The sequence below is a fragment of the Rhinatrema bivittatum genome, chromosome 7 (assembly GCF_901001135.1).
Source record: "Rhinatrema bivittatum chromosome 7, aRhiBiv1.1, whole genome shotgun sequence".
Lineage (NCBI taxonomy): Eukaryota > Metazoa > Chordata > Amphibia > Gymnophiona > Rhinatrematidae > Rhinatrema > Rhinatrema bivittatum.
Window position 1 is genome coordinate 198,486,600 of NC_042621.1, and position 24,872 is coordinate 198,511,471.

Sequence of the window (24,872 nt, forward strand, 5' to 3'; positions counted from 1 at the left end):
GATAGATTTGTATGCACTGTTTCCATTATATGCAAATCTATCTCATGCTTATTCATTATGGTTATCCTAAAAACCAGGAGCTCTCTAAGACTTCTGTTGGCCACCCCTTGGTCATGGGTTAAGACAAAGAATACACACATGCATGTAAGCCGGCACACAATCTTTGACATTAAAAGTTGGAATGATCTTAATGTTTAGTAGGAATGTTACATCACATCACTTTGGTTTTAGTTTAGGTGGTCTGTATTCACAATATGTAACATATACGTATGCATTTATTTTGCAACCCTACATTTATAAAAGGTTATAGAAAATGTATAAAATGTTTAGCGCTATTTCTCTCTGTGATTAAATTTACATCTTATACAAAATTAATATAATAAACTGCTGATATAAATTAATGAAACTTGTGTTCAAGGAGTTTGTTTTCCTAATTTTGAAGTTTGTCCCTTTTAATCTATTTTTCACTACTGTTCCCTCTGATTCCAACTCTACAACACTAATTCCCCTTTAAAAATGCAAACATTTAGACAGTTTTGTAAATTTGCCAAATGTAGAAATTTTCTTTCCTGTTTTGCAGCTTGGCTGATTTAAACACTTGATTTCCATATTTGGGTGCTTCTGGATATCCCAGAGATTCAGGCCTACAGTGGAAATATTTTAAAGGACTTTGCTTAGCTTATCTTAAAAATAAAAAACATGTTCACAGTGGCCTCAGAGCATGAGATAATATTGCTAAACATTAAGCTTTACTTGTCTATAGCACCCAAAGACGGATTTAAGACCCATTTCAAGAAAAGTAGCATCATCAAGCTCTTAAAATAATTAACATTTCAATGGAGAATTAAGGGTCAACAAACAAGTTGTAGATAATACCTTTTTTATTGGACTAACTTAGTATATTTGCCACAGGCTTTTGAGTCCTATCCTCTCCATCAGGTCAGTGAAGAAGCAGTGCAGTTGCACTGGGTTTAAACAGGTTATTTTAAATTGTTTTGCTATGTTGTAAGTCCCCTTGGGTGATTGAAGTTGGCAGATAATTTATGATCATCACTTTATCTTAAAAGGTTCATGCTTAGACTATATTACAAGATTAATGTATAATTTCTCTTACTTTAAAAAGTTTATTGTTAAAAGCCAATTAAAAATATTTTCATTCTTATATTTTCTTTCCAAACTAGTGGCATAAAATACAGTTTATTGGCACACATTACACTGACCTTGAACTCTGTGGAGGACGCTTTCACAACCCACAATCTTACCATTACAGGAAGTGGTAAGTTTCTGTGGTACAGATTTCAGAGGACAAAATAAATTGGTAAAATATCTTGTTCTGTTTTCCATAGCATAAGAAGCTTTGATGAAATAAATATTTTGTTACCATGCAACTTTCCTGAATCTGAGTCTTTTAAAAGAGGTTATATTAACTTCTGCTCTCTATAAAAAAGTGACCTTTTAAAACTTGCTTTTTTTCTCTTGCCCAAAATTCTGAATTAGCATCTTTTGTTCATTCTCAAGTCTTTTTTTTTTTTTTTTTTTAAAGCAGTTGTAAATTCTTTCTTATTTAACTTTTATTGAACCTTTATAGTCAAACATAATATCTCTTCATTTTAAGAGCTCTGAGAGCAAAATAATAGCCAATTTTGTTTTTTCTAGTGCACTTATGTATGTGTATTAAAGCAGCATTGGGTGTTTTCTAGACTTTTCCTTTCTACTCTGTTTTTGTTCTTATGCTTTTTTTTTTTTTTTTGGAATGAAAGATCTGTGCCTCTCAATATGACCATACTCCTTTTTTTTTATGTTTTAAATCTACGGATATCTGCTCTTCAGTCTATGCTATGTGCCTGCTTTACATGTGTTAGTGAGATGCCTTTATGGGAGTTTTAATAAAGGTAAAAAAAGCTGTGCCCCAAATTACTTAAGATTCCTAGTAGTAAGAATTACTGTATAGATCTTTGGAAATGATAGTATTGTCTGAAGAGACTAAAGCATGCCCAGCTCATGGGACACTGAATTATGACTGATTTATATTCTATCATCTCAACTGGCTATGTAAATTATAAGTCTGTTTTGTGTATAAGAAGAGAGATGATTCATTGGCTAGTCTTTACATGTGAGCTGTGCATACTACTGGCTTAAAGAACGTTCCCTTGACACAGTCTCCACTTGGGGACAGCATAAGGTCCTTGTGAGGGGGGGTACCTTTTATGCAGAAGATTTGATTCATTGGCTTCATTTATTTGGTGGGTTTGTTTTATTGAAAGAATATCGCCTTATGTAGCTGGAAGCTTGACTGCAACTAGTTATGTGGGGACAATACAGATGCAAATCTGCAGGGAGTAATAGTTTGTTGCAGTTTTATTTTTAATTTATAGTTTATATAGCCATCTAAGGTGAGGAGTATTTTCCCATGAAGTTTTTTTTTCTCCCCACACCTGAATACACATTTGTCTTGAGTGCTTTATGACTAATATTTTGTTGTACTACTGGCATGTCACCAGTTATAACAAATAGATGACACTTTCTTTAACAACCTTTTAATAATTTCTCATCAGAAAAGGCTATATAGTACACCCAGCTCATAAGTATTTGCTGTAGGATTAATTTTCTGAAGATCTTTCTTTCTTTCTGAAATGTTGTAGAATCTTTGTTTTGTTTTGTGTTTTGGTTACTCCCAAATAGCAGGGACAGCGTTAAGAGGTGGAAGTAGAGCAAATGCCCTTGCCTTGCACTCACAGGGCTCCTGTTCATACATCTGATCTGCATATACGCATGGGGACGCACATGTAGCAGTCTGTAGCTTGTGTGCTGCACCAGTCTCCCTTAGACATGCTGCTACCACTCCCACTCTCTCAACAAGGCCCCACAATGGTGCACTTGCCTTTGTCCTGCACATCTCTAAGTCCCACCCTGCCATGTATTTTGGAAGTATTAAGTACAAACAGGCCGATTCAATATTGGCATGCGAAAAACGAGTGCTCACGTTTGAGCGCCCGTTTTCCTAATGTGCGGCCAGCCACCTCTCCTGGGCGCATGATGCAGTAGGCAAATGAGCCGCTGCATTAAAAAGGGGGTGCTAGGGGGAAATTCTGCGTCCCTAGCGCCTCCTCGGCATCAGGCACCCAGTAGAAGGGGCTGTGTGCGGGTTAGGAAAACGGACACTCAATTTTCCGAGCGTCCATTTTCCTAACCTGACTACCAATAGGACTTTTTTTTTTTAGCTCCTTTTTTTTGTTTCACTGACTTAATATCGCCATGATATTAAATTGGAGGAATTATAGAAAAGCAGTATTTTCTGCTTTTCTGTTAACAGAAACGAAAATTAGCAGGTAAGGAATAATTTTCTTTTTTCTGCTTTTCTGTTAATTTTATGTGCTCCTCTATTTTTGAGAGTAAAAATGTGCGTCAGGCGCACACTTATTTTTTTTTTTTTTTTTTAAATAAATGGGTAATAATTCATGCTGATGAGGCTATTAACTATGTGATGACCGCTATGTGCTGGTTTGGATGTGCATTTTGTATGCGCTAATCCCCTTATTGCATAAGGGGTTATGGACGCACATCCAAAACATGCATCCAACCGCGGGTTAACAGTGCGCTAGCCTGAGCCCACAGTACTGCATCGGCCTGAAAGTGTGCTCAATTCCAGTCCTTAAGGACGGTAAACAGGTCTGGGTTTCTGGATAAATGAACTATGCAAACTTATCAAGTTTTTGAACCAAATGTATACAGATAATGATATATCTGACAACTGTTCATTGTGGATTGTCTGTAAACAGACCTGGTTGCATTCCTTTTCTTTTTCTGCAGAAATGTCAGCTACACAAGTCATTTCTTGTTTTGAGAGAGACTAATCATATCCAAAAATAAAATGTAAAGCAAGGATAAATAGAAAATAAAACCCAATAGATCTTAAATTTTGCATAAAGAGGTAATTTGCTGTTCACAAAACTATTGGAAGAAATTGTTTAGGTTAAAGTCATATTAAGGAAAATGTAATGCGGATTACATATGGATACTCTGATATCTTAGCTGAGTGAGCTTTTTATTGCAGAGACTTCTTCCTTTTGGCTTCCTCTTTATGGCAGTATGTGTTGCCGTTTGGTTGCACAACCTATCTTCATGACAGAAGCTTCCATCGTAGGATTACTTAACCAGCAGGTAAGACATTAAATGCTTAATTCCTTTTAGAATGTATTTTGATTGTGTTCGATAAATTTATCACAATTAAAAGAAAAGAATTATGGTTGTATTATCTTCATGTTTTATTCATTATTGTTCATGCTAGACCATTCCAGACAAGTAGGTTACATCTCCTCTGCTAGCAGATGGAAACAAAGAAAAACAGCTCAAAGTTGACTTCACTCCCCCTATGGGGGTCTGGTGGTACCTTCAGCTTTTCAGTATCTATCTGTCTGTAGCAGATGGCATAGACGTTGGCTGGTGCTATAGCTACAAGTAGGCTGCTCCCAGGAAGGCTTTAGGTGTAAGCCAAGTCTTGTGTGTGGGGGATGGGGGTTCTGGGTGATTGGTCCTGGTGGGACTGATTCTCTGTTGGGAATCAACTTGGGATCTGAGTTCCCACACCAATGGGTCACGCACAGGATTGTCCCAGGTGACTTTGTTCTCACAGTAGGAGCTACTGACAGTGCACACTCCCTATATTCTGGCAGAGACCTAGCTATCAGAGTTCAGAAATATTTGAGCCTATGTGGGGATTCCCATGTGCAGCTGCTTCCTCATGACCCTCTGTCTTCTGATTTACCATATGGACAGATTCCATTCTTTCTCTTGTCTTTTGGCTTTTTTTTCCCTGTTTTCTGTTAATACTTTCATGGTGCTACTTCAGTAGCTGCATTAAAGGGTTTATTAGTCTTAGCCTAAAAAAACTTTTATAGGTATGGAGACATCCATCAGTGAATTTATGGTTTGCAAGTGTGAGTGTTGCATGTCCTTCATTGACTCGCACGCCATCTGCTACTATTGCCTGGGACCAAACCACGATATCTCAGGCTGTACCTGATATGGCAGAACGTCCTCACATACACTTCAGTTCCATGGTTAGAAGACAAAGGACATGAGAGTTGCAAAGCCAGGTAAAGACCAGAAATCTTGACATGATGTTGGGCAACACAGCCACTGTACTTCCTGGAGTGAGGCCTCTTTGGATTTACAGTACCATAAGAAACATTGAAGATCACATCGGGAGTTGGTCTCCCCCCATTTGCTGGGAAGGCTCCCCCTCTATTGGCATTGTCTCACAGATCTGCACTGGTGAAGGTTCAAGCTTTGCATTGAAGCCTAAAGTACAGGGAAAGACACAGAGAAGAACACCTAAGCAGCACAAGGGATCCCCTTCGGAGCCAGCTCTCTTGGTGCTAAGAGAGATTATGCCATTCACTGAAATATGCATTGGAGTAGGCGTCTTCAGTTTCCTTGATGAGTTCCTCACCACAGATGGTGGCGACTTCCACAGAATGGCAGAGCTCCATGGCATTGAGTAATTTTGTTCTACCCCAATCTTGTGGTCTTGGTGCCAGCCAGGGCACCTTCAGTTTTGTGAGGAGCATCTCGACACCTAGAGGAATACAGCCATCAATGATAGAAAGGAGAGCTAAGGCGCAGAGAGAGTCTTTACCAGTGGCTATGATTCATCCTGAATCTGGTCAATGAAGCGCATTGGTGCAAAGTATTTCCCAGACCCAAATGCCTGTGCCACAGAGTTCCTTTTCAACATCCCTGGCTGCTGCTCCAAACTTCTGCGTCAGAAGGCCTTAGTCTGCATATACTTGTGATTTTGACATGGGGTTCTACTCCAGTACTTATTGATTCCCAAGAAGTTGGGTGAGTAAAAGTCCATACTAGGCCTCTGGAATTTGAATAAGCTGCTGGTTCAGAAAAGTTTCAAGATGAATATAATCCAGACAATTCGCTATTCATTCAACCAGAGGACTGGCTGTGTATTCTGCACCTGAAGGTTGAATATACTTCCATCCCCATTCACCCCACTCATTGAAGATTTGTGGTGGAAGATATGCACTATCAGTACAAAGTGTCTGTTTGGTCTCTCGGCTGCACTGCAAGTATTCATAAAGTGCATGGCAGTCGTCGTAGCAGGGAATCTGTGTATTCCCAAACGTGGGTGAATGGTTGGTGGCAGGCTCCTCCACGGCAGGCATTATTGGAGTCCCTCTGCACTACGATTCATCTTTTTCAGACATTGGGATTCATTGCCAGTTTTCCCAAGTCCAACCTGGTCCCATCCCAGAGGATCAGCTTATAGGATCCTGGTTCAAATCGCTTCAGGAGAAAGCCCTCCTGCCAGTTTAGAAGGCAAAGTCCTTGCTGCAGTGGGACTGGACATCAGCAATGTCTGTCCTTGTCCAGCTGGGTCACCTGGCAGTAGCAGCCCAAGTGCTTCCTCTGGCTCACCTTCTCATGTGTGGCCTCCAGTGATCCCTCAGGGATCAGTAGGATCAATTGTCCCAACTGATGTCTCATCAGCTATTCATGTCTTTCTGAGGTGTGGGTATCTCTTCACTAGTGGATGGACCCAGAAGTTCTTGCCCAGGGATTTCTGCTGAGACTCCCAAGCACATCAAGAGGAGCTAGCAACAGTTGTTTACACTGGCTCTTTGTAGACTCACAGAATATTGTCCAAAGCAGAAACACTTCTGCAAATCAACCTTTTTGGAGCTGCGAGCCATCTGGAATGCCTTAAAAAGTTTTCTCCCACCTGTTATTGAGCAACAGAATCTTGATCCAAATGGAAAATCAGGTGGCCATGTTTTAAGTAAATAAGCATGGAAACACAAGCTCACATGCCCTCTGTGAAGAGGTCCTAAAGATTTGGTCATGGGCCAGTCACCATATTTCATATCTCTAGGTGACTTACCTCCCAGGTGTTCAGAATATACGCGACATATAAACTCAGTCCTTTAACTGTATGAATGATTTCTGCAGCAGAGGATTGCAGACATGTTCTTCCATTATGGAACCTCATTTGTGTCAGAGGAACACCAGAAAATCAGTTGGTTCTATTCCAGGAGAATGTTTATCTATTCAACGACTTCATGCTCAGTTGGAGCATTGGCCTGCTCTATACATACCCTTCAATTTCACTGATTGCCAGGACTGTCCAGAAGATTCAACAGGACAGGGCAAGGGTTATTTTAATGGCCCTAGCTTGGCCTTTTCTATTATGTTATCCTTCCGTCCTGTGTGTTTAGTGCCTGATTCAGCTAAGGGTGTCTCAGACACTTATCACCCAGGAAGATGGGAAACTCTACCACCCAAAGCTTCCATCCTTGACCCTCACAGCATGGATGTTAAGCTCATAGTAGTGTCCTCCTTGTTCCTTCCCAGGGAGGGGTGGGTATTCTAATCTCATCTAGGAAACCTTCTACTGGGAGATCTAATTACTTCAGGTTGAAGAGGTTCTCTTCATGATGTGAGCCCTGCTGTCTGGAACCTCTCGCTTGTGATCTAAGAGTCCTACTCCAATATTTCCTCTTCCCCCTTGTTATTAGGCTTCAGCCCTTCTGTTAAGTGTCATTGCAGCTTTCCATTACTGAGTAGATGGAACAACTTTGTCTCAGCCCTTTGGTGACCAAGTTCATGAAAGTTCTGTGGCATTCTAGTTAAACCATAGTTCCATGGGACCTCAGTATTATCTTAGCTCAACTTATAAAATCTCCCTTCGAGCCTCTTAAGTCTGTGAACCTAAAGCTTCTCATCTGGAAGGTCTTGTTCCTTGTGGCCATCACTTATGCACACAGAGTGTACCTTGTCTCTTATTCGCCATATCTTTAGTTTTTTCCTAGGGCAAGCAGGATGATAATCCTCACATGGGGTGCCATAATCTGATGGATTCCAGCATGGAAAAATTATGTCAAAGTTTCTAGAGACTTTGACTGGCATACTGAGCTCACCCAGCATGCCACTGTCCACGCGAGGTCTCTTCATTCTTTTCTTTTCCGCGGAGCTATCATCTTGTGGAGGTGGAGCTCGTGCTCTTTTTCTCGTAGCCCACTCCTTTCTCGGTCAGTGAGTATTTTTGTGCTTCTCCTTTACCTGCTGGCGCGGCGTTCCTTTTGCGGTCCCCCAGTGAGCCTCATGGTCCTCAGGCTTCCAGTGGTGCCCCCTGACATATCCACATGAAGTGTGCATCCTCTTCCTGGGGGGTGTTGCACGATGTTTAGGGCTGTGAATTGTGTGCTCAAATGACCCCAAAAAGGCAGTCAGGCCAGGTTGAACAAGATGGGGAAGGTTTTTGGGTCGGGAAAATCCAAACACTCCACTTTTGGCATCGATGTCATCGATGCCTAAGGACCAAGGGGAATCATTCATCCTCGATCCCTTGATGACCATTCCTCCCCCGAGTCTTGCTCCGGGGATCGCTCAATCTCGGTTTCCTCTAAGTCACGGACTTAAGGATCATCTTCCTCATCCTTGGCACCAGGGAAGGACTGGGCCAAGCACTATAGGAGGTCTCGGAAGCACAAGCACCGGTCCCCGTCTGCATGCAGGGCCAGGCTTGGGCTGGCTACGGCACTTGTCGTCTTGCCTCCGAAGTGGCCACAGCAAAAGAAGGCATCATCCTCCCTCAATGCCAGTGGCCCAAGGCCATCCACACCGGTTCTGGTGCTGGATGTCAATCCTCCTCTGGGCTCCAAGGAGGAGTTAGCCTCTTCCCTCCCATCTCAGCTTGCCCTTTCATTGGAGGCTTCTGAGGCACAGTTGCCTGGTGGTGGAGTATGCTTTGCACAACAAGGAGCCGATGTTCCCTCCACCTGGGCCTTCCCTGACACTGTCACAGATTACCTTGAGACCACCTACAGTCCCAGGGCTGGAGCCGTTGTTGGACCGTTTTGATGTCGTCCTCTGTGTCCTCCTGACCCAGTTACTGCTAGCGTTCTGCAATTCCTCTGTGGGCTGTCGGGCACCAAAACGCAAGGCTTCTGAACTTGTCCTTGTGGGGATTCCTTCGAGGAAGAGGGCCCGTCCATGCCCTCCACTCCATGGGTCCCCTGTCCGGCGCTGCTGGGACCAGGACCTGGGCCTTGGGTCCCTTGGTACCCTTGCCTAGGGATGTGCCCAGTGCTCCCCATCGCCAGGCAGCTGAGATGAGCCTGAGGGGCCCATATGACCCCTGAGGGGAGGACACCTCTGATGCTTCGTCTGTGAATTCCGATGATCTTCTGTCAGATCCTTCCCCCCTTGGAGGAGTGCCGCCGTTCTCCGCCAGATGACTGACCTTCAGATTTGTCCGGGCAATGGCTGAAGCCATTCCCTTTCAACTTATGACGGAGGAAGATACCCACCATAAGATGCTGGAGATCCTACAGTTCGTGGATCCCCAAAGGAGGTTGTAGCAATGCCTGTTCCCAAGATCTTCAGGGAGTTGCTTTTTGGCTCTGGGAGCATCCCCTCCCTCTTTGTAGCCCCGGTGAACCAGAAGGCTGATGGGGTGTACGTTGTATAGCAGACCGTGGGATTTGAGAAGCGCCAGCTCCCCCCACCAATTGGTGGTAGTTGAATCAGCGCTAAAGAAGGCGAAGTGGTCGAAAACCCATGCCTCAGCTCCTCCTGGCAAGAACAACAGAGCATGGCATGCTATGGGTAGGAGAGTGTTTCAGGGCTCCATGTTGATAGCCTGTATCGCCTCCTACCTTTTATATAGGACCCAATATACCCGTAATTTCCAGAAATGAGTCCAGGAAGTTGCGGATAGTCTGGCGCAGCAGCCTCAGGAGGCCCTTACAGTGCTTGTCCAGCAGGGCATGGACGGTACACGCTACCTATGACTTATTTGAGATGGCGGGTCGAGTTGCAGCGGCCGGCATTTCAGCACGGCATCTCACCTGGCTTTGTGCCTCGGACCTTTGTCCAGAGATTCAAGACCGGCTAGCTGACTTGCCTTGCACCGGCAATAACCTATTTGGTGACATGGTCAAGGAGGCGGTTGCACAGCTGAAGGATCACCATGAGACATTTATCGGCCGGTGCTTCAGCTTTGCCGGTGTCTTCTAAGAGGTCCTCCCGGACAGGGTCACAGAGACCCTTCTACAGACCAAAGAAGTACTACCCTCCTGCCCCTCGCTCTCGGCCACAGAAGACTAGCGCCAGAGGCAGATCTTGGCAATAGTGGAGCCCTAGGTCTCAGCCAGCGCCCCAGGCTAGCCCCGCTTCTTCCGGTACCAGAGGACCCACTAGCCTGGGGCAGGCTCCATTTCTTTGTGGACCCGTGGCCTGCTGTAACTTCGGTTCAGTGGGCATCATCCTTCACAGCTACAGGCTGAATCTCATGACTGTTCCGCTGGATACTCCCCCATGCCCATAATGGGGACCTGTCTCACATCCAGAAGTGCTCAGAGGGGCCCTTCTAATGGCCAGGGCAATGGAACCTGTCCTTCAGGAGCAGCAGGGATGGGTATTTTACTCCCATTATTTTCTAATTCCAAAGAAAACAGGAGGCCTCCGTCCCATCTTCGATCTGTGAGCCTTCAACAGATTTCTCAAGAGAGTGTTTCAAGATAGTATCCTTGGGCACTTTGATTCCCCTCTTACAAAGAGGAGACTGACTTTGCTCTCTTGACCTCAGATGTGTATACCCACATCGAGATCCTCCCCAGTCACAGGAGGTATCCCCACTTTGTGGTGGGCTATCAACATTTGGAGTACCATGTGCTCCCGTTCAGCCTGGCCTCCATGCCCTGGGTCTTCACAAAGTGTTTTGCCATGGTGAGTGCCTGTTTGTGCCAGCTGGTAGTCCAAGTCTTTCATTATCTGGATGACTGGCTGATCAAGGGTGGCACACAAACGGGCATTGCGGGCTCCACACTGGACCATTCGGGTGTTGGAATACTTGGGTTTTCTAATCAACTACCCAAAATCCAAACTCTGCCACGGCTGAATTTCATAGAAGCTATGTTGGATGCAACACAGGCGAAGGCCATTTTGCCCCACGTCAAGGCACACACCCTCTGCTAACCCTGACGGAGGAGGTCCATCACTGCTGGCTGGTCTCTGTACGATGTATGCTGCAGTTTTTGGGACACGTGGCCTTGATGCTCCATGTCACTCGTTCATCTGCGTGCGTATGCGTTGAGCCCAGTGGACCCTATGCTCCCAATGGCGGCAGGCTACTCAGGGCCTTCAAGTCCGCATCCAGGTTTCCCCCTCTCTCAGGGCTTCCCTGGCTTGGAGGAGGTCCCCATCCAATCTGGAACAGGGGGTGCCTTTTTCAGGTCCCCTTCACCAGGTGGTGCTTACCATGGATGCATCTTACCTGGGCTGAGGTGCCCATTTGGATGGCCTCCTCACCCAAGGCCTTTGGACCAGTTCGGAAGCTCAGTATCAGATAAACTTCCTGGAGCTAAGAGTGATCCATTATGCACTCTGGGCCTTCCGGTATAGGCTGTCCAACAAGGAGATCCTCATTTGGACAGACAATCAGGTGGCCATGTGTATATAAACAAGCAAGGGGGCACCACGTCCTTTCTCCTTTGTCAGGAGGTGGTACAGATCTGGAGCTGGGCCCTGTCTCGGGGATGTTGTTCCGGGCCGTGTTCTTGGTGGGAGCAGAGAACACCCTAGTAGACGGGTTAAGTCACACCTTCCGGGCCCACAAGTGGTCCCTAAAGCAGGAGGTGGTGGACCCGATTTTTCATCTCTGGGGAACCTCAGATGTGGATCTATTTGCTTCCCCCTGCAACAGGAAATCTCCTCAGTACTGCTGCCTGCCCAGGTCAGATGGTCGGCCGGCCAGCCACATATGCCTTTGCACTCCACTGGGGGGGGTGGGCCACCTGTGTGCATACTCTCCACTTCCGTTGGTGATGAAGACTCAAAGTTTTGTCAGGACCAGGGAACCATGATCCTCGTTGTTCTCCATTGACCTAGACAAGTCTGGTTCCCACTACTGTGGGATCTCTCCCAGCGGGTCTCAGTCCATCTGGGGACTGTGCCAGACCTCCTTACACAGGATATGCCACCCCATCTCCGGGGCCCTGTCCCTGTTGGCCTGGATGTTGAAAAGTTGATCCTGCAGCCTCTGAATCTCTCTGAGGACATGTCTCTGGTCCTGGAAGCCTCAAGAAAACCTTCCACCAGGAAGTCTTATGCTTTGAAGTGGAGGAGGTTTACAATCTGGTGTGAGCAGAAGGGCCTAGGTTCCTTCTCCTGTCTGACCCAGGACATCCTGGCTTACCTGCTGCACCCTTTGGAGATCAGGCTTAAAACCAACTTTGGACGCCCCTGAGTGCCATAAGTGCGTACCACCAGGTGGTAGATGGCTCACCCATCTCTGCAAACCCCTTGAAGGGCGTTTCATGCATGGATTGCTTCAACTGTGGCCTCCCCTACGGGCCCCTGAGGTGTCCTGGGACCTAAATGTGGTGCTGGCCCAGCTGAAGAGACAGCTGTTTGAGCCACTACTCTCCTCTGCTCTTAAGTATTTGACCTGGAATGTCATATTTCTGATAGCAATCACATCTGCATGCAGGGTCAGTGAGCTGCATCCATTGGTGACTTTTCCGCCCTACACAAGGTTTTTCCGTGACCAGGTAGTCCTATGAATGCACCCTATGATCTTGCTGAAGGTGGTTACGGAATTCCACCTTAACCAGTCCATTGTCCTGCCCACTTTTTTCCCTAGGCCTCATTCCAACACAGGGGAAAGGGTGCTGCACACACTGGATTGTAAAAGAGCATTGACCTTCTACCTGGACTGGACAGCAGGCCATAGACAATCCACCCAACTGTTTGTCTCTTACCAGGCTGGATATGGCTGTTATCAAGCAGATTCTTTCCGCCTGGCTAGCCGAATGCATCACCTTTAGCTATGACCAGGCAGGGCTGCAACTGGTGGGCCACGTCACAGCTCATTCTGTTAGGGCCATGGCCACTACTGTGGCCCGCCTGTGTGTGGTTCCCATGGGAGAGAGCTCAAAGGCTGCGACGTGGAGTTCTCTCCACAACTTCGCTGCTCATTTTCTGAACGGGGACTCAGAAATCTTTCAGCTGTGAATCCAACTCTTCCTACCTATGGCCCTATTTTAGGTTCAGGCTGTTCCCGATGTTACCAACAGCACCTCTGTTGTTGTGCCCATTGGTACGTAGTTTGGTGTCTATTCACCCATTTGTGAGAGCTACCATCCTGTTTGTCCTGGGAGAAAGAAAAGTTGCTTACCTGTAACAGGTATTCTCCTAGGACAGCAGGATGTTAGTCCTTAGGAAACACACCCGCCATCCTGCAGTTTGTGTCCTTTAATCCCAATGGATTGGACAAGGAAGTAGCAAAGAGGACCTTTCCCAGTTGGCTAGCAGATTGTACAGTTCGCTGCTATACTGTGGCTGGCTTACGTGCTCTGTCAAGATTTATCAAGTACAAGCAAGCTCGGTAGCTCTCCTGAAGGCCTCTTCTATTGAATTCATCTGCAAAGATGTTTTGATAATCCATTCACATCGTCCCACTATTGTCTGAACACTATGTCTGAGAGAGATGGTAAATTTTGGACAAGTAATTCTGCACAGTTTATTCACCCAGTTGGCCTCTACTCTGTACGGGGTCTGGGATGTCTGTAAGTTAAAAGGCCCTGTTAAGTCAGCCCTCAGCTTTGGACTTCCTACTCATTATGGCTGATTTAACCCTTCTTGTTGAGGGAGAAAGCAAAATGGCTTAACAGATTCTCTGTAGACAGCAGGATAAATCAACCATATATTGCTTGCTTACCTTCCTGAAGAGTCAATTGCTATGGTTAATCTCTAGAGAGTGGAGCTCATGAAGCAGCTGCCATGTGCAGGAGCTTCTGCATATTCACAGAAACATTTCTGAACTCTAGAGCTGTGTCTGTGCCATCTGATGCCATTGCTCACTTGTTAAGTCCAATTTATCCTTTGTTTTACAGAGAACCCCTGCTACAGATTAGCAATTCAATTTTACCTACATGTTGCTGGAAAGTTCTTGTCTGCTGAGATGTGTTTTGAACAGAATATACTCTATGAATGCATTCTTGGAGGGCAATGTACTAAAGTAACATAGGAACATAAATGCCATGCTGGGTCAGACTAAGGTCCATCGAGCCCAGCATTTTGTCAGACAGTGCCCAGTCCGGGTCACAAGTACCCATCAGATTCCTAATAGCTGATCTATTTCTTGTAGCTCATTCCCAGGCAAAAATGCTGGCTTTTCCAATTCTACCTGGCTAATAACTGTTTATGGACTGTTCCTTCAGGAACTTCTTCAATCCTCTTTTGAACCCCACTATGTTAGTTGCCTTGACCATGTTCTTCTGGCAATAGATTCCATAGTTTAATTGTGCACTGAGTGAAAAAATACTTCCCGTGAATTGTTTTAAATCTGCTGGTTGCTAGTTTCATAGATTGTCCCCCTAGACTTAGGGCTAGATTTTAAAAGCCCGGCGAGCGCTAAGTCCCGGGGCTTTGCGGGAGGGGGCGTGTCCGGGGCAGGTCCGGGAGCATGGTGATGGTTTGGGGGCGGGCCGGGAGGGCGGTCCCGAGTCCCCCGGCACTGCACGCAAGTTACGCCTGCTTCAAGCAGGCGTAACTTGCACAACAAAAGGTAGGGGGGGGATTTAGGTAGGGCTGGGGGGTGGGGTAGATAGGGGAAGGGAGGGGAAAGTGGGGGGACTCAGAAGGAAAGTTCCCTCTGAGGCCGCTCCGATTTCGGAGCGGCCTCGGATGGAACGGAGGCAGGCTGTGCGGCTCGGTGCGCGCAGGCTGCCGATTTTGCGCAGCCTTGCGCGCGCCGACCCTGGATTTTATAAGATACGCGCATATCTTATAAAATCCGGCGTACTTTTTTAAGATCTACCTCAGCGTGTTTGAAAGGGTAAATAACTGTTCCCTATTCACCTGTTACATCCCTCTCACGATTTTATAAATTTCAGTCCTATTCCCTCTATTGTCTCTTTCCAAGTTAAAGAGCCCTAACATTTTTTTTTTTTTGCCTTTCTCCATAAGGGAGCTTTTCCATCCCCTTTGATCATTTTTATTACCCTTTTCTCTACCTCTCCTATGTCCACTATGTAGATGGTGTGACCAGAACTGCAAACACTCAAAGTGGGTTGCATCATGATATTCTCAGCTGTTTTCTTTTCCTTTCCAAATAATTTCTAACATTCTATTTGCCTTTATGACTGCCACTGCTGTGCATTGAACAAATATTTCAAGATATTGTCCACAAAGACTCCTAACATGGAACCCAGCATTATGTACTTGTAGTTGGGATTATTTTCCTATGTGCATTACTTTGCACTTGTCCACATCAAATTGCATCTGCCATTTAGAAGCCTAGTTTCCTAGTCTCACAAGATCCTGCTGCAGTTCTTCACAATCCGATGCTAAACAATTTTGTGTCATTTGCAAATTTGTTCACCTCGCTTTTTCTCCAGATCACTTATGAATATGCTAAATAGTACAGGTCCCATTATAGACCCTTGGGGCACTTCACTAATTATTTTCTCCATTCGGAAAACTGACTATTTAGTCCTACCCTCTGTGTTTCCTGTCTTTTATCCAGTTACCAATCCACAGTAAAACACTGCCTCTGATCCCATGACCTCCCAATTTCCAGAGGATTCTTTCATGAGGGAAATTGTCAAATGCCTTCTGAAAATTCAAATATACTACCACCCAGCTCGCCTTTATCAGCATATTTTACACCCTCAAAAACATCTAGTAAATTGGTACAGCAAGACTTCCCTTTGCAAAACCCATGTTGACCCTCCCTATTAAACCATGCTGTCTATGTAGTCAGTAATTTATTTAAGAATAGCTTCTACCACTTTGCCTGGCACAAATATCAGACTCGCCAGTCTATAGTTTTCTGGATCACCCATGCATCCCAAAATTGGCATCACGTTGGCTACCCTCCAGTTTTCTGGTACTGTGGCTGTTTTAAATGATAGGTTGCAAATCACCAAAAACTGTCTGCAATTTCAAAATTCTGGGGAGTACCATCCGGTTCTGATGATTTGTTCTTTCATCTGTCAATCTGAGTTATGTCCTTATGTCAGTATCATGTGACTCTGTCATCACAGATAATCCCTGAACATACACACAGCCCTCTAACAATGGGGGCAGAGTAGGATATTTCCCCCTTCACCTCACCATACAAAACATTTCTGGTGTCCTCTAAATAACAAACACACTACCGGGCACATTGTGAAATACAAAATCCTGGTAACTAAACACTCAGCACCTATGTAGCAAACCTGCCATACAGCAGCACTAACTCACAAGACTCGAAGAGCAACAACTCTACCTATGATTAGACAGCCCTGTTGGGAAAACACAATGAACAAGACCACTACAGAACTCCTACACAGGATCTACATGCTAGCAGAATACCTCACTGTAATCGCACACATGCAAAATGACCCTCAACAAATACAAAATAAGTGATCACAAATTAAAAACAGAAATATGCAGACACAAACTAGATTGATAACCTCAAGAAGCCAAACTCTGCATGCAGTACAACAAAGGAGCACTAGAAAAAGACTTGCATTTCCTCCTATACTAAGGAGAGCTCAGTCATCACTCTTGTGGGGAGTGAGGGCTGTTACGTAACTCCTGCACCCACATAATATGGTACTATGTTTGGTCTGCTGAACCTTTGTTTTTCTTGTGGGAGGTGAGTAGGAGTGAGAGGAGAAGGGGATGGGACAAGGGGTTGAGAGTAAAAGAGAGGAGATGGGGAAGGGATATGGGGTGCTAAAGGGGGGGTGGGGCAGTAGCATACTTAAAATATTTGGCACATGAGGTGGATACTTCCTTTGGCACCCCCATATATAATTTTAAAATTTAAACACACTGAAAAATATACTATTATGTTTGCAAGTAGATTTTTTAAATAGTAAAGGAAATACAGTACTGTCATATGTAAATTGAAAATAGGATAAATGCAGGACAGTAATTCAGTGAATGCACATGTACCTAAAAATATTGTACAAAAGCTTTTAATATTACATAGGCCACTTCTTTAGATGTCAGATCAGACACTCACATCTGAAGATGAGTCCTACATTCCCAATAGCTCATGTACAGTATTTTTATACTTACAGTGCAGTAAAAGCTATCGCATCCTGCCTAGAATACAGTTAAACTTGAGAGACAAATCTGCATCGAAATAACACTAACTCCCAAGCCTCAAACAGCAATAACTCTACCCAGGAAAGAGCAGCATTGCAAATATTACAACAGGTCCTAGAAGACCAATGCACCTTCTATTGAAAACAGAACTCTAGAGCCCTATATAGAAACTGTTGAGCTTGATGTGTGTTATGCCTCTGTATGCCTTGGAAATTTAAAAATAGAGTTAAAAATAACAGCGGACACATCAAATAATTAAACTATTAAATATTTAAACTATTAAATATTTAAAATATCTGGGATATTTTATTTCTCTCTCACTCACTCACTCACTCATCTTCCCAGACCCCCACTTTCCAGCAGTCTTGCTCTCCAGACCCCTCTCCCATCCCAGAAACCTCACTTCCTGGTAATCTTGCTCCCCAGCCCCCTTTCACCTCCCAGACCTCCTACTCCCCAGAAATCTTGTTCCCCCTCCCTTACCTTCTCATTAAGTCACTACTCATGCTCCCCCACAATCCCCTCATTCATCACAGGGGGCCAGTGCATTATTTCTTTTCTGCCACCAAATCCCAGCACTGTTGCAACCCTCTCACCTTCCATGCTTCAAACAGTCCGAGGATCATGGCCTTGCAGCACAGGCTGCTTTTTCCTCCTCGCTGTCAGCTGTCATTCAGGCGCCAGCAGCTGGGAAGGAGGAAGCAGTCCGCACTGCAAAGCCGCAATCCTTCAATTCTATAGGAGCAGGGAGGGTGAGTGAAGGGATTGTTGCAGTGCTGTGGGTGTAAGCCGCATACAGGAAATAATGTGCCATCCATTGCCACTAATGAGCTTCTCCAGTTGTCAGCAGAAATTTGGAGGGGAGGACCATGGCCACTGTGGCCACCTCCCCAGCCCTGTTCTGACACCTAGAATGAGGGTTTATGGGATAAGGGTGAAAGGGGGTAGACTTAGGTGTAATCTTAGGAAATATTTCATTACAGAGAGAGTGGCATATGCATGGTATAGCTTGCCAGTAGAGAGTTGTGGAGACAAAAACAGTTTCTGAATTCAAGAATGCATGGGATAAATACAAGGGATCTCTGAAGCCGTGATGAGAATTATAAAACTAAATTAATTGGGCATATGGGCAAACTAGATGGGCCATACGGTCTTTTTCTACCGACATGTTTGTTTCTACATCTAACTTGCTAGTGCTTATGCTCTTCCCTATTTTCCTAATTTCGATCTACTTTCTGTTTTTGGATGATACCCTTTTGGCTTTAATTGCCTCTTTCACCTCACTATTAAACCACACTGGAAGTCATTCGGTTTTCCTTTGACCTTTATTAATGCACAGAATACATTTTGTCTGGGCCTCAAGGATGGTAATTTTAAACAGTGTTCATGCCTCCTGCAGGCTTTTAATGTCGTGGATTGCTCCTTTCAGGTTTTTTTTCTAACAAATTTCCTCATTTTATCATAGTTTCTCTTTTTATAATTAAATACTACTGCAGTCATTTTCCTTAGTAGTCACCCGTCAGTGAATATGTCAAATTTTATTATATTATGATCACTGTTGCGATTAACACTGCTCCAGTGCATACAAATGGGCAATGTTAATGACATACAAACCAGACAGTAAACTATGCATATACTTTACCTACAGACTTTATCGCAAAAACCTAACTGCATCTCCTGAGGTGCAGTTAATTTTCTAGTGATATGTTTGCAAAGCAGTTAACACACATACTTTATTGCTGTGTTAATAGTTAATGAGGTGTTGTACATAATTTTTCATCTCATTACCTCAGCATGGTTTTTGTGCATAAACTCACAAAAGCTAAAGTGCTATTAGAGAGCGAACATCTAGCTTATGCTGGTACTTATATTTGCAAGTTTTAGCGCACTTTAGTAACTTTTGCCTTATAAGTAGATATCTAGGGTTTTTACAAAGTTTACATCCTTTTGTAATTGAATGTGAGAAATTTAATTCCAGGGCTACGGAAAGTGAGTCACTAAAACTATTTTTGTTTTCTTCAATAGCCATTTTCTGCTTTTCATTCATGTAACTTAGTAAAATAGTAAATAATAGCAGATGAAGACCAAATTGGCCCATCCAGTCTCCTCAGCAAAGTGAGTTTGTAAACTACAGGACACCTTGCAGGTTAGCCCCATGCAGAAAAGTTAGCATAGGTTACCTCAGTTCTTCCTTTTCATCCTCTTGTCACTAGAGATCTTTGTTTTTATCTCATATCTATTTGAATTCTATTACTATTCCTGTCTTTACCATCTCCCAGGCATCTACCACCCTTTCCGTGAAAAATATTTCCTGATTTTTATTTTTTCTACCCCCTTGGAGCGTCATATTAATACTCCTCCTAGTTCTATAGCTTCCTTTCCATTGGAAAATTGTTGGTTTCTTGAGTACTTTTAATACCTTACAGGTATTTAAATCCCTATCACATATCCCATGCTTCCTCTAGGGTATACATTGTTAGGTCTTCAAGTATTTGCTCATATTCCTCTTGGTGCAGATCATGCACCATTTTGATTGCCTTTCTTTGGGCCGCTTCTATCTTATCTCTATCTTTTCTGACATATGGCCTCCAGAACTGAACACAGTACTCGAGGTGAGGTCTCACCACTGATCATCTTGGCTTACTTATTAACCCATATTCGTGTGGGAAAACAAATATGCTAGTCCTTTCTGTGAGGCTATTATTCAGTGTCAGGTAATTCACTTTGTTAAAATGAAGTGCAACAACAAAAGGAATTCTAAGTTCAATGAAGTTAAATGCCATATGTACAGTACATGCCTTGCATTTTAGAAATTTTCACTAGTCTGCCATCCTGCTTTTTAACCTTCTTTTCCATCATGGATTACAGACAAATGAGCAGGAGTAGCTTCTGCTATTGAAACAGATTGGTGTGTTGTTTTAAGATTTATTTTAAATCCAGGGACTAGTGTACCAAAACTATATTCACCACCATTCAAAAATAAGATTGTTAGAAAAAAATTGTTTTCCTTAATGTTTAGTAAACTTAAATAACCTTTTTTTTCTGTTTGAGTTGGTGATAAAAAAGAAAAAAGTGAATTTTTTTTTTTTAAAGCAAATATTAGGAGGCCTGCTTCACTGGAAGAGGTTGTACTGTATGCTGCAAGGTGGTAATCTCTTTTGCTATTATACTCCAGAAGAAATTGAAGCTAAAGTAGATCCAGTTCTGACTGTTCCTGTTAACAAGGTAAGAGAGAAAAAAGCAAAATAACTGGGTTACTGCAGTCATATTATGTAAGGATATATTTATATGGAGTCCTTCTCTTCTTCTGTCTACCTTTACTTACTTTCATATCTTTTTTTAAGAAAAAAAAAGTTTAAAAACATTTTTTATTTGTGGTCTTTGTTTTGAATTGGCTCTTCAAGGATCATGGAACCAGATAATATCTGTAAGCTTTTTAAACTTTTATAAAAACACAACATTGGTATACCAACGTCAGTCGATGTAACCTGCTTTGAGCTCTGTTGATGGAAAAGGGTGAAATAAATAACAATGGGAATCTGTTTACAGACTACCAGGAGAGATGTGTGTACTGTTCCCAACTACTATGTTAACTCCATTTGATTGTAAGATAATTTCATATGTTGGATGATAATTGCAGATTTGTAAACCGTTATGATGGCTCTACCAAATAACGGTATATAAAACCCTACAAATAAATAAATAATGGTTATATAGTAACATAGGTGATGATACATAAAAGATAAATTCTGATCTACACTTCTTAGCTAAGAATATATCCCGGTTAACATAAGAAGTTGCCATACTGGGTCAGCCCAAGAATCTATTTTGCCCAACATCCTTTTGCAACAGTGGCCAATCCAGGATACAAGTATCTGAAAAGTACCCAAACATTAAATAAATCCTATGCCACTAATGCTGGTAATAAGCAGTGGCTGTTCTTAAGTCAGCTTGATTAATAGCAGTTTATGTATTTCTCCTCCAGCAACTTGTCAAAACCTTTTTTTAAACACATTTGGCAATGCATTTTGGAGCTTAATTTTGCATTGAGTGAAAAAGAACATAAGACTTGTATTACTGGGTTAGACTAAGTCTATCAAGCCCAGTATACTGTTTCCAAAAGTTGTCAATCCAGATCACAAGTACCTGGCAGGATCCCAAGGGGTAGATAGATTCCATGCTGCTTATCCCATAGATAAGCAGTGGATTTCTGCAACTCTACCTTAATGGTTATGAACTTTTCCTCCAGAAACTTGTTCAAACCTTTTTTAAATGCAGCTACATTAATAGCTTTCACCATATCCTCTGGCAATGAATTCCAGAGCTAATTATTATCTCTTATTAGTTTTAAATGTATTGCCTAGTAACTTCATTGTGTGTCCCCTAGTCTGTATGCTCTTTGAAAGAGTTAACAAACAGACTGTTTACTCATTCCACTCCACTTATTATTTTATAGACCTTTATCATATCTTCCCTCAGTCGACTCTTCTCCAAGCTGAACAGCCCTAACCTCTTTAGCCTTTCCTTAATCAGGAGCTATTCTATTCTCTTGATAATTTGTTACACTTCTCTGTACTTTTTCCAGTGCAGCTGTATCTTAAGATGTGATGACCAGAATTGCACACAATACTCAAGGTATGGGACTCGCCATGGAACGATAGAGACATTAAGACGTTCTCTGTTTAATTCACCATTCCCTTCCTAATAATTCCTAATATTGTTTCCTTTTTTTGACTGCCCATAATTTCACTGTATTCCACTAAAAACCTAGCCTTTTTCTTGAGTGGTAACTCTTAATATGGAGCCTGACATCGTAATTACAGCATGGATTATTTTTCCTTATGTGCATCACTTGGCACTTTATCCACATTAAATTTCATCTACCATTTGAATCCCTCTTCTAGTTTCTCAAGATCCTTCTGCAATATATCACAAGCTGCTTGGTTGACTTAACAACTCTGAATAATTACCTTATCTGCAAATTTGATCACCTCACTCGTTCCCTTTTCCAGATCATTTATATAGAAAGAGAAAATGACGGCAGAAAAAGACCAATCGGCCCATCTAGTCTGCCCAGCAAGCTTCCACACTTATTTCCCATACTTATCTGTTTCACCAACCACCAACTTCAGGGCTCTTATTGGTAACTGTTTGATTCAAATTTCCTGCCATCCCCTGTCATTGGTGCAGAGAGTAATGGTGGAGTTGCATCAAAACTGAGCATAAGGCTTTTATGGTTAAGGGTTGTAACCGCTGCATCAAGCAAGTTATCTCGATGCTTGTTTACCCAGATTGCACAGATCGATGCCTTGTTGGATGATGTCTGAATGCAAATCCTGTTTTCCACTTTTCCCCCTGCCATAGAAGCAGAGAGCATCACTGTATATGTATTCAAAGTGATGTATCAGGCTTAATTGGTTTAGGGTAGTAACCGCCATAATAAGCAAGCTACCCCCAAGTTTATTTGTTTACCCAGATTACGAAGTTCAGTGCTTGTTGGTTGTTGTCTGAATGCAAATCCTCTTTTCCACATTTCCCTTTGCCGTTGAAGCAGAGAGCAATGTTGCGGTTGCATTAATAGTGCAAGGGATTTTTTGAGTAAGGGTAGTAATCACCAGGTAGTAGTTAACATTCCAGCAAGTCACCCCCATAGCTCAACTCTTCATTCCCATCCTCTAGCCTTTATGGATCCACAGTGTTTATCCCATGCAGCTTTGAAATCTTTCACAGTTTTAGTCTTCACCACTTCCTCCGGAAGGGCATTCCAGGCATCCACCACCCTCTCCGTGAAGAAATACTTTCTGACATTGGTTCTGTGTCTTCCTCCCTGGAGCTTTAAATCGTGACTCCTAGTTCTACTGAATTTTTTCCATTGTAAAAGGTTTGTTATTGACCATGAATCATTAAAACCTTTCAAGTATCTGAAAGTCTGTATCACATCACCTCTGCTCCTCCTCTCCTCCAGGGTGTACATATTTAGATTCTTTAATCTCTCCTCATAAGTCATTTATTTATTTATTTATTTTGATTTTTTTCTATACCGGCATTCGTGATAACATCACATCAAGCCGGTTTACAGTAAACAATGGGGTAATAACTGGAACATAGAACCAAATATGTAATATACATATTATAAATACAGTTACAATAAACAAGGATACGTACAACTAGGAGTAAGAAGAAGAAAAGATAGGAACTTTAACATGTTGTATTAACCTGTAGAATGGTAAAGTTTCCAAAGATGGAAGTGAATGATTTACAATGAATTGTTCAGTTCAAAAATGCAGTTTTTAACAATGAGGAAGAAAACATAAGTAATGAAGATTCTGGATGTTTATAAAGTGTAGGGGAAGATTATCAGGATGGTTATAAAAGAGAATTGTTGCTTGGAATTTGAATATCGGAGAGAATTGTTTTTAGTCTGAGTCTGGGAAGGCTTGTTTGAAAAGCCATGTTTTGAGTCTTTTTCTAAATGTCAATAAGCAGGGTTCTTGTCTAAGTTCCGTTGGTATGGAATTCCAAAGAGTGGGTCCTGCTGTGGAGAAAGCCCTATCTCTATAAGTTATATGGAGGGAAGTTTTGGAAGGTGGTACCTGCAGAGACTCTTTGTAGTACTCTCTTATGGGTCTGGAGGAAGTATGCTTTATGAAAGGGATTTGTAGGTTGAGAGGAGCGATTTGTTGGATGGATTTATAGATTATGGTGATTGACTTATAAAGAATTCTGAAATGGATTGGCAGCCAGTGTAAATCTTTAAGGATCGGGGTGATGTGCTCTCTTCTCCTTGTATTTGTTAGAATTCTAGCTGCCGTATTTTGAACCATTTGTAGCGGTTTGGTATGTGTTGATGGGGTACCTAATAATAAAGAATTGCAATAGTCTAACTTGGAGAAGATTATTGCTTGTAGGATAGTCCTGTAGTCATGGATGTGGAACAGAGGTCTTATTCTTTTTAGAACATTCAGTTTATGAAAGCAGTCTTTAGTGGTTTGGTTTATGAATGCTTTTAAGTTAAGCCTGTTATCGATGATTGCGCCCAAATCTCTTACTTTTGTTGTTTGTAGATTAGTTGGAGGGATTGTAGGGGTGTGGCTAATCTCAGATGATATTAGAAGGAGTTCCGTTTTTGAGGAATTTAGGATTAAATTCATACTGGAAAGGAGGGAGTTGATTTCTTGCAGATAATATTCCCAAAGATCGAGGGTTTTTTTAATGGATTCTTTAATTGGTATCACAATCTGGACATCATCTGCATAAAGGTAGTGTTTAAGGTTCAAGTTGTTTAATAGATGGCAGAGAGGGAGGAGGTAGATGTTAAAGAGGGTGGGAGAGAGGGATGAACCTTGTGGAACTCCTTGAGATGAAGGGTAGCGTTTAGATTCTTTACTGTGTATTTTTTACCTTGAAGCCTCTGTTTTTCAAGAATGAGTGGAACCAGGACAGTGCAGAGCCTGTTATGCCGATGTTCAATAGTTGGTTAAGGAGCATAGAGTGGTTAACAGTATCAAAGGCGGCTGAGAGGTCCAAGAGAATCAAAAGGTAGGACTGGCCTTTATCTAGGCCTAGGATGAGGTAGTCTGTTAAGGAAATTAGTAGAGATTCTGTGCTTAACGATTTCCTGAAGCCATGTTGTGAAGGGTAGAGAATTTTGTGGTCTTCCAGGTAGTCTGATAATTGAGAATTAAGACCATCCACCTTTTTGGTCGCCATTCTCTGGACCGCCTCCATCTTGTCTCTGTCTCTTTGGAGATACG

General features: G+C 42.9%; 1 protein-coding gene across 1 annotated transcript in view; it reads left to right on the forward strand.

Annotated features, from left to right (window-relative positions):
- Positions 1 to 24,872, forward strand: part of RTKN2 (rhotekin 2) — a 197,841-nt gene that overhangs the window by 128,932 nt on the left and 44,037 nt on the right. Inside the window, exons 7-9 of the mRNA XM_029609740.1 lie at positions 1,182 to 1,276; positions 4,055 to 4,161; positions 20,212 to 20,343. Coding sequence (XP_029465600.1) covers positions 1,182 to 1,276; positions 4,055 to 4,161; positions 20,212 to 20,343 — 334 coding nt within the window. The remainder of the gene's footprint in view (positions 1 to 1,181; positions 1,277 to 4,054; positions 4,162 to 20,211; positions 20,344 to 24,872) is intronic.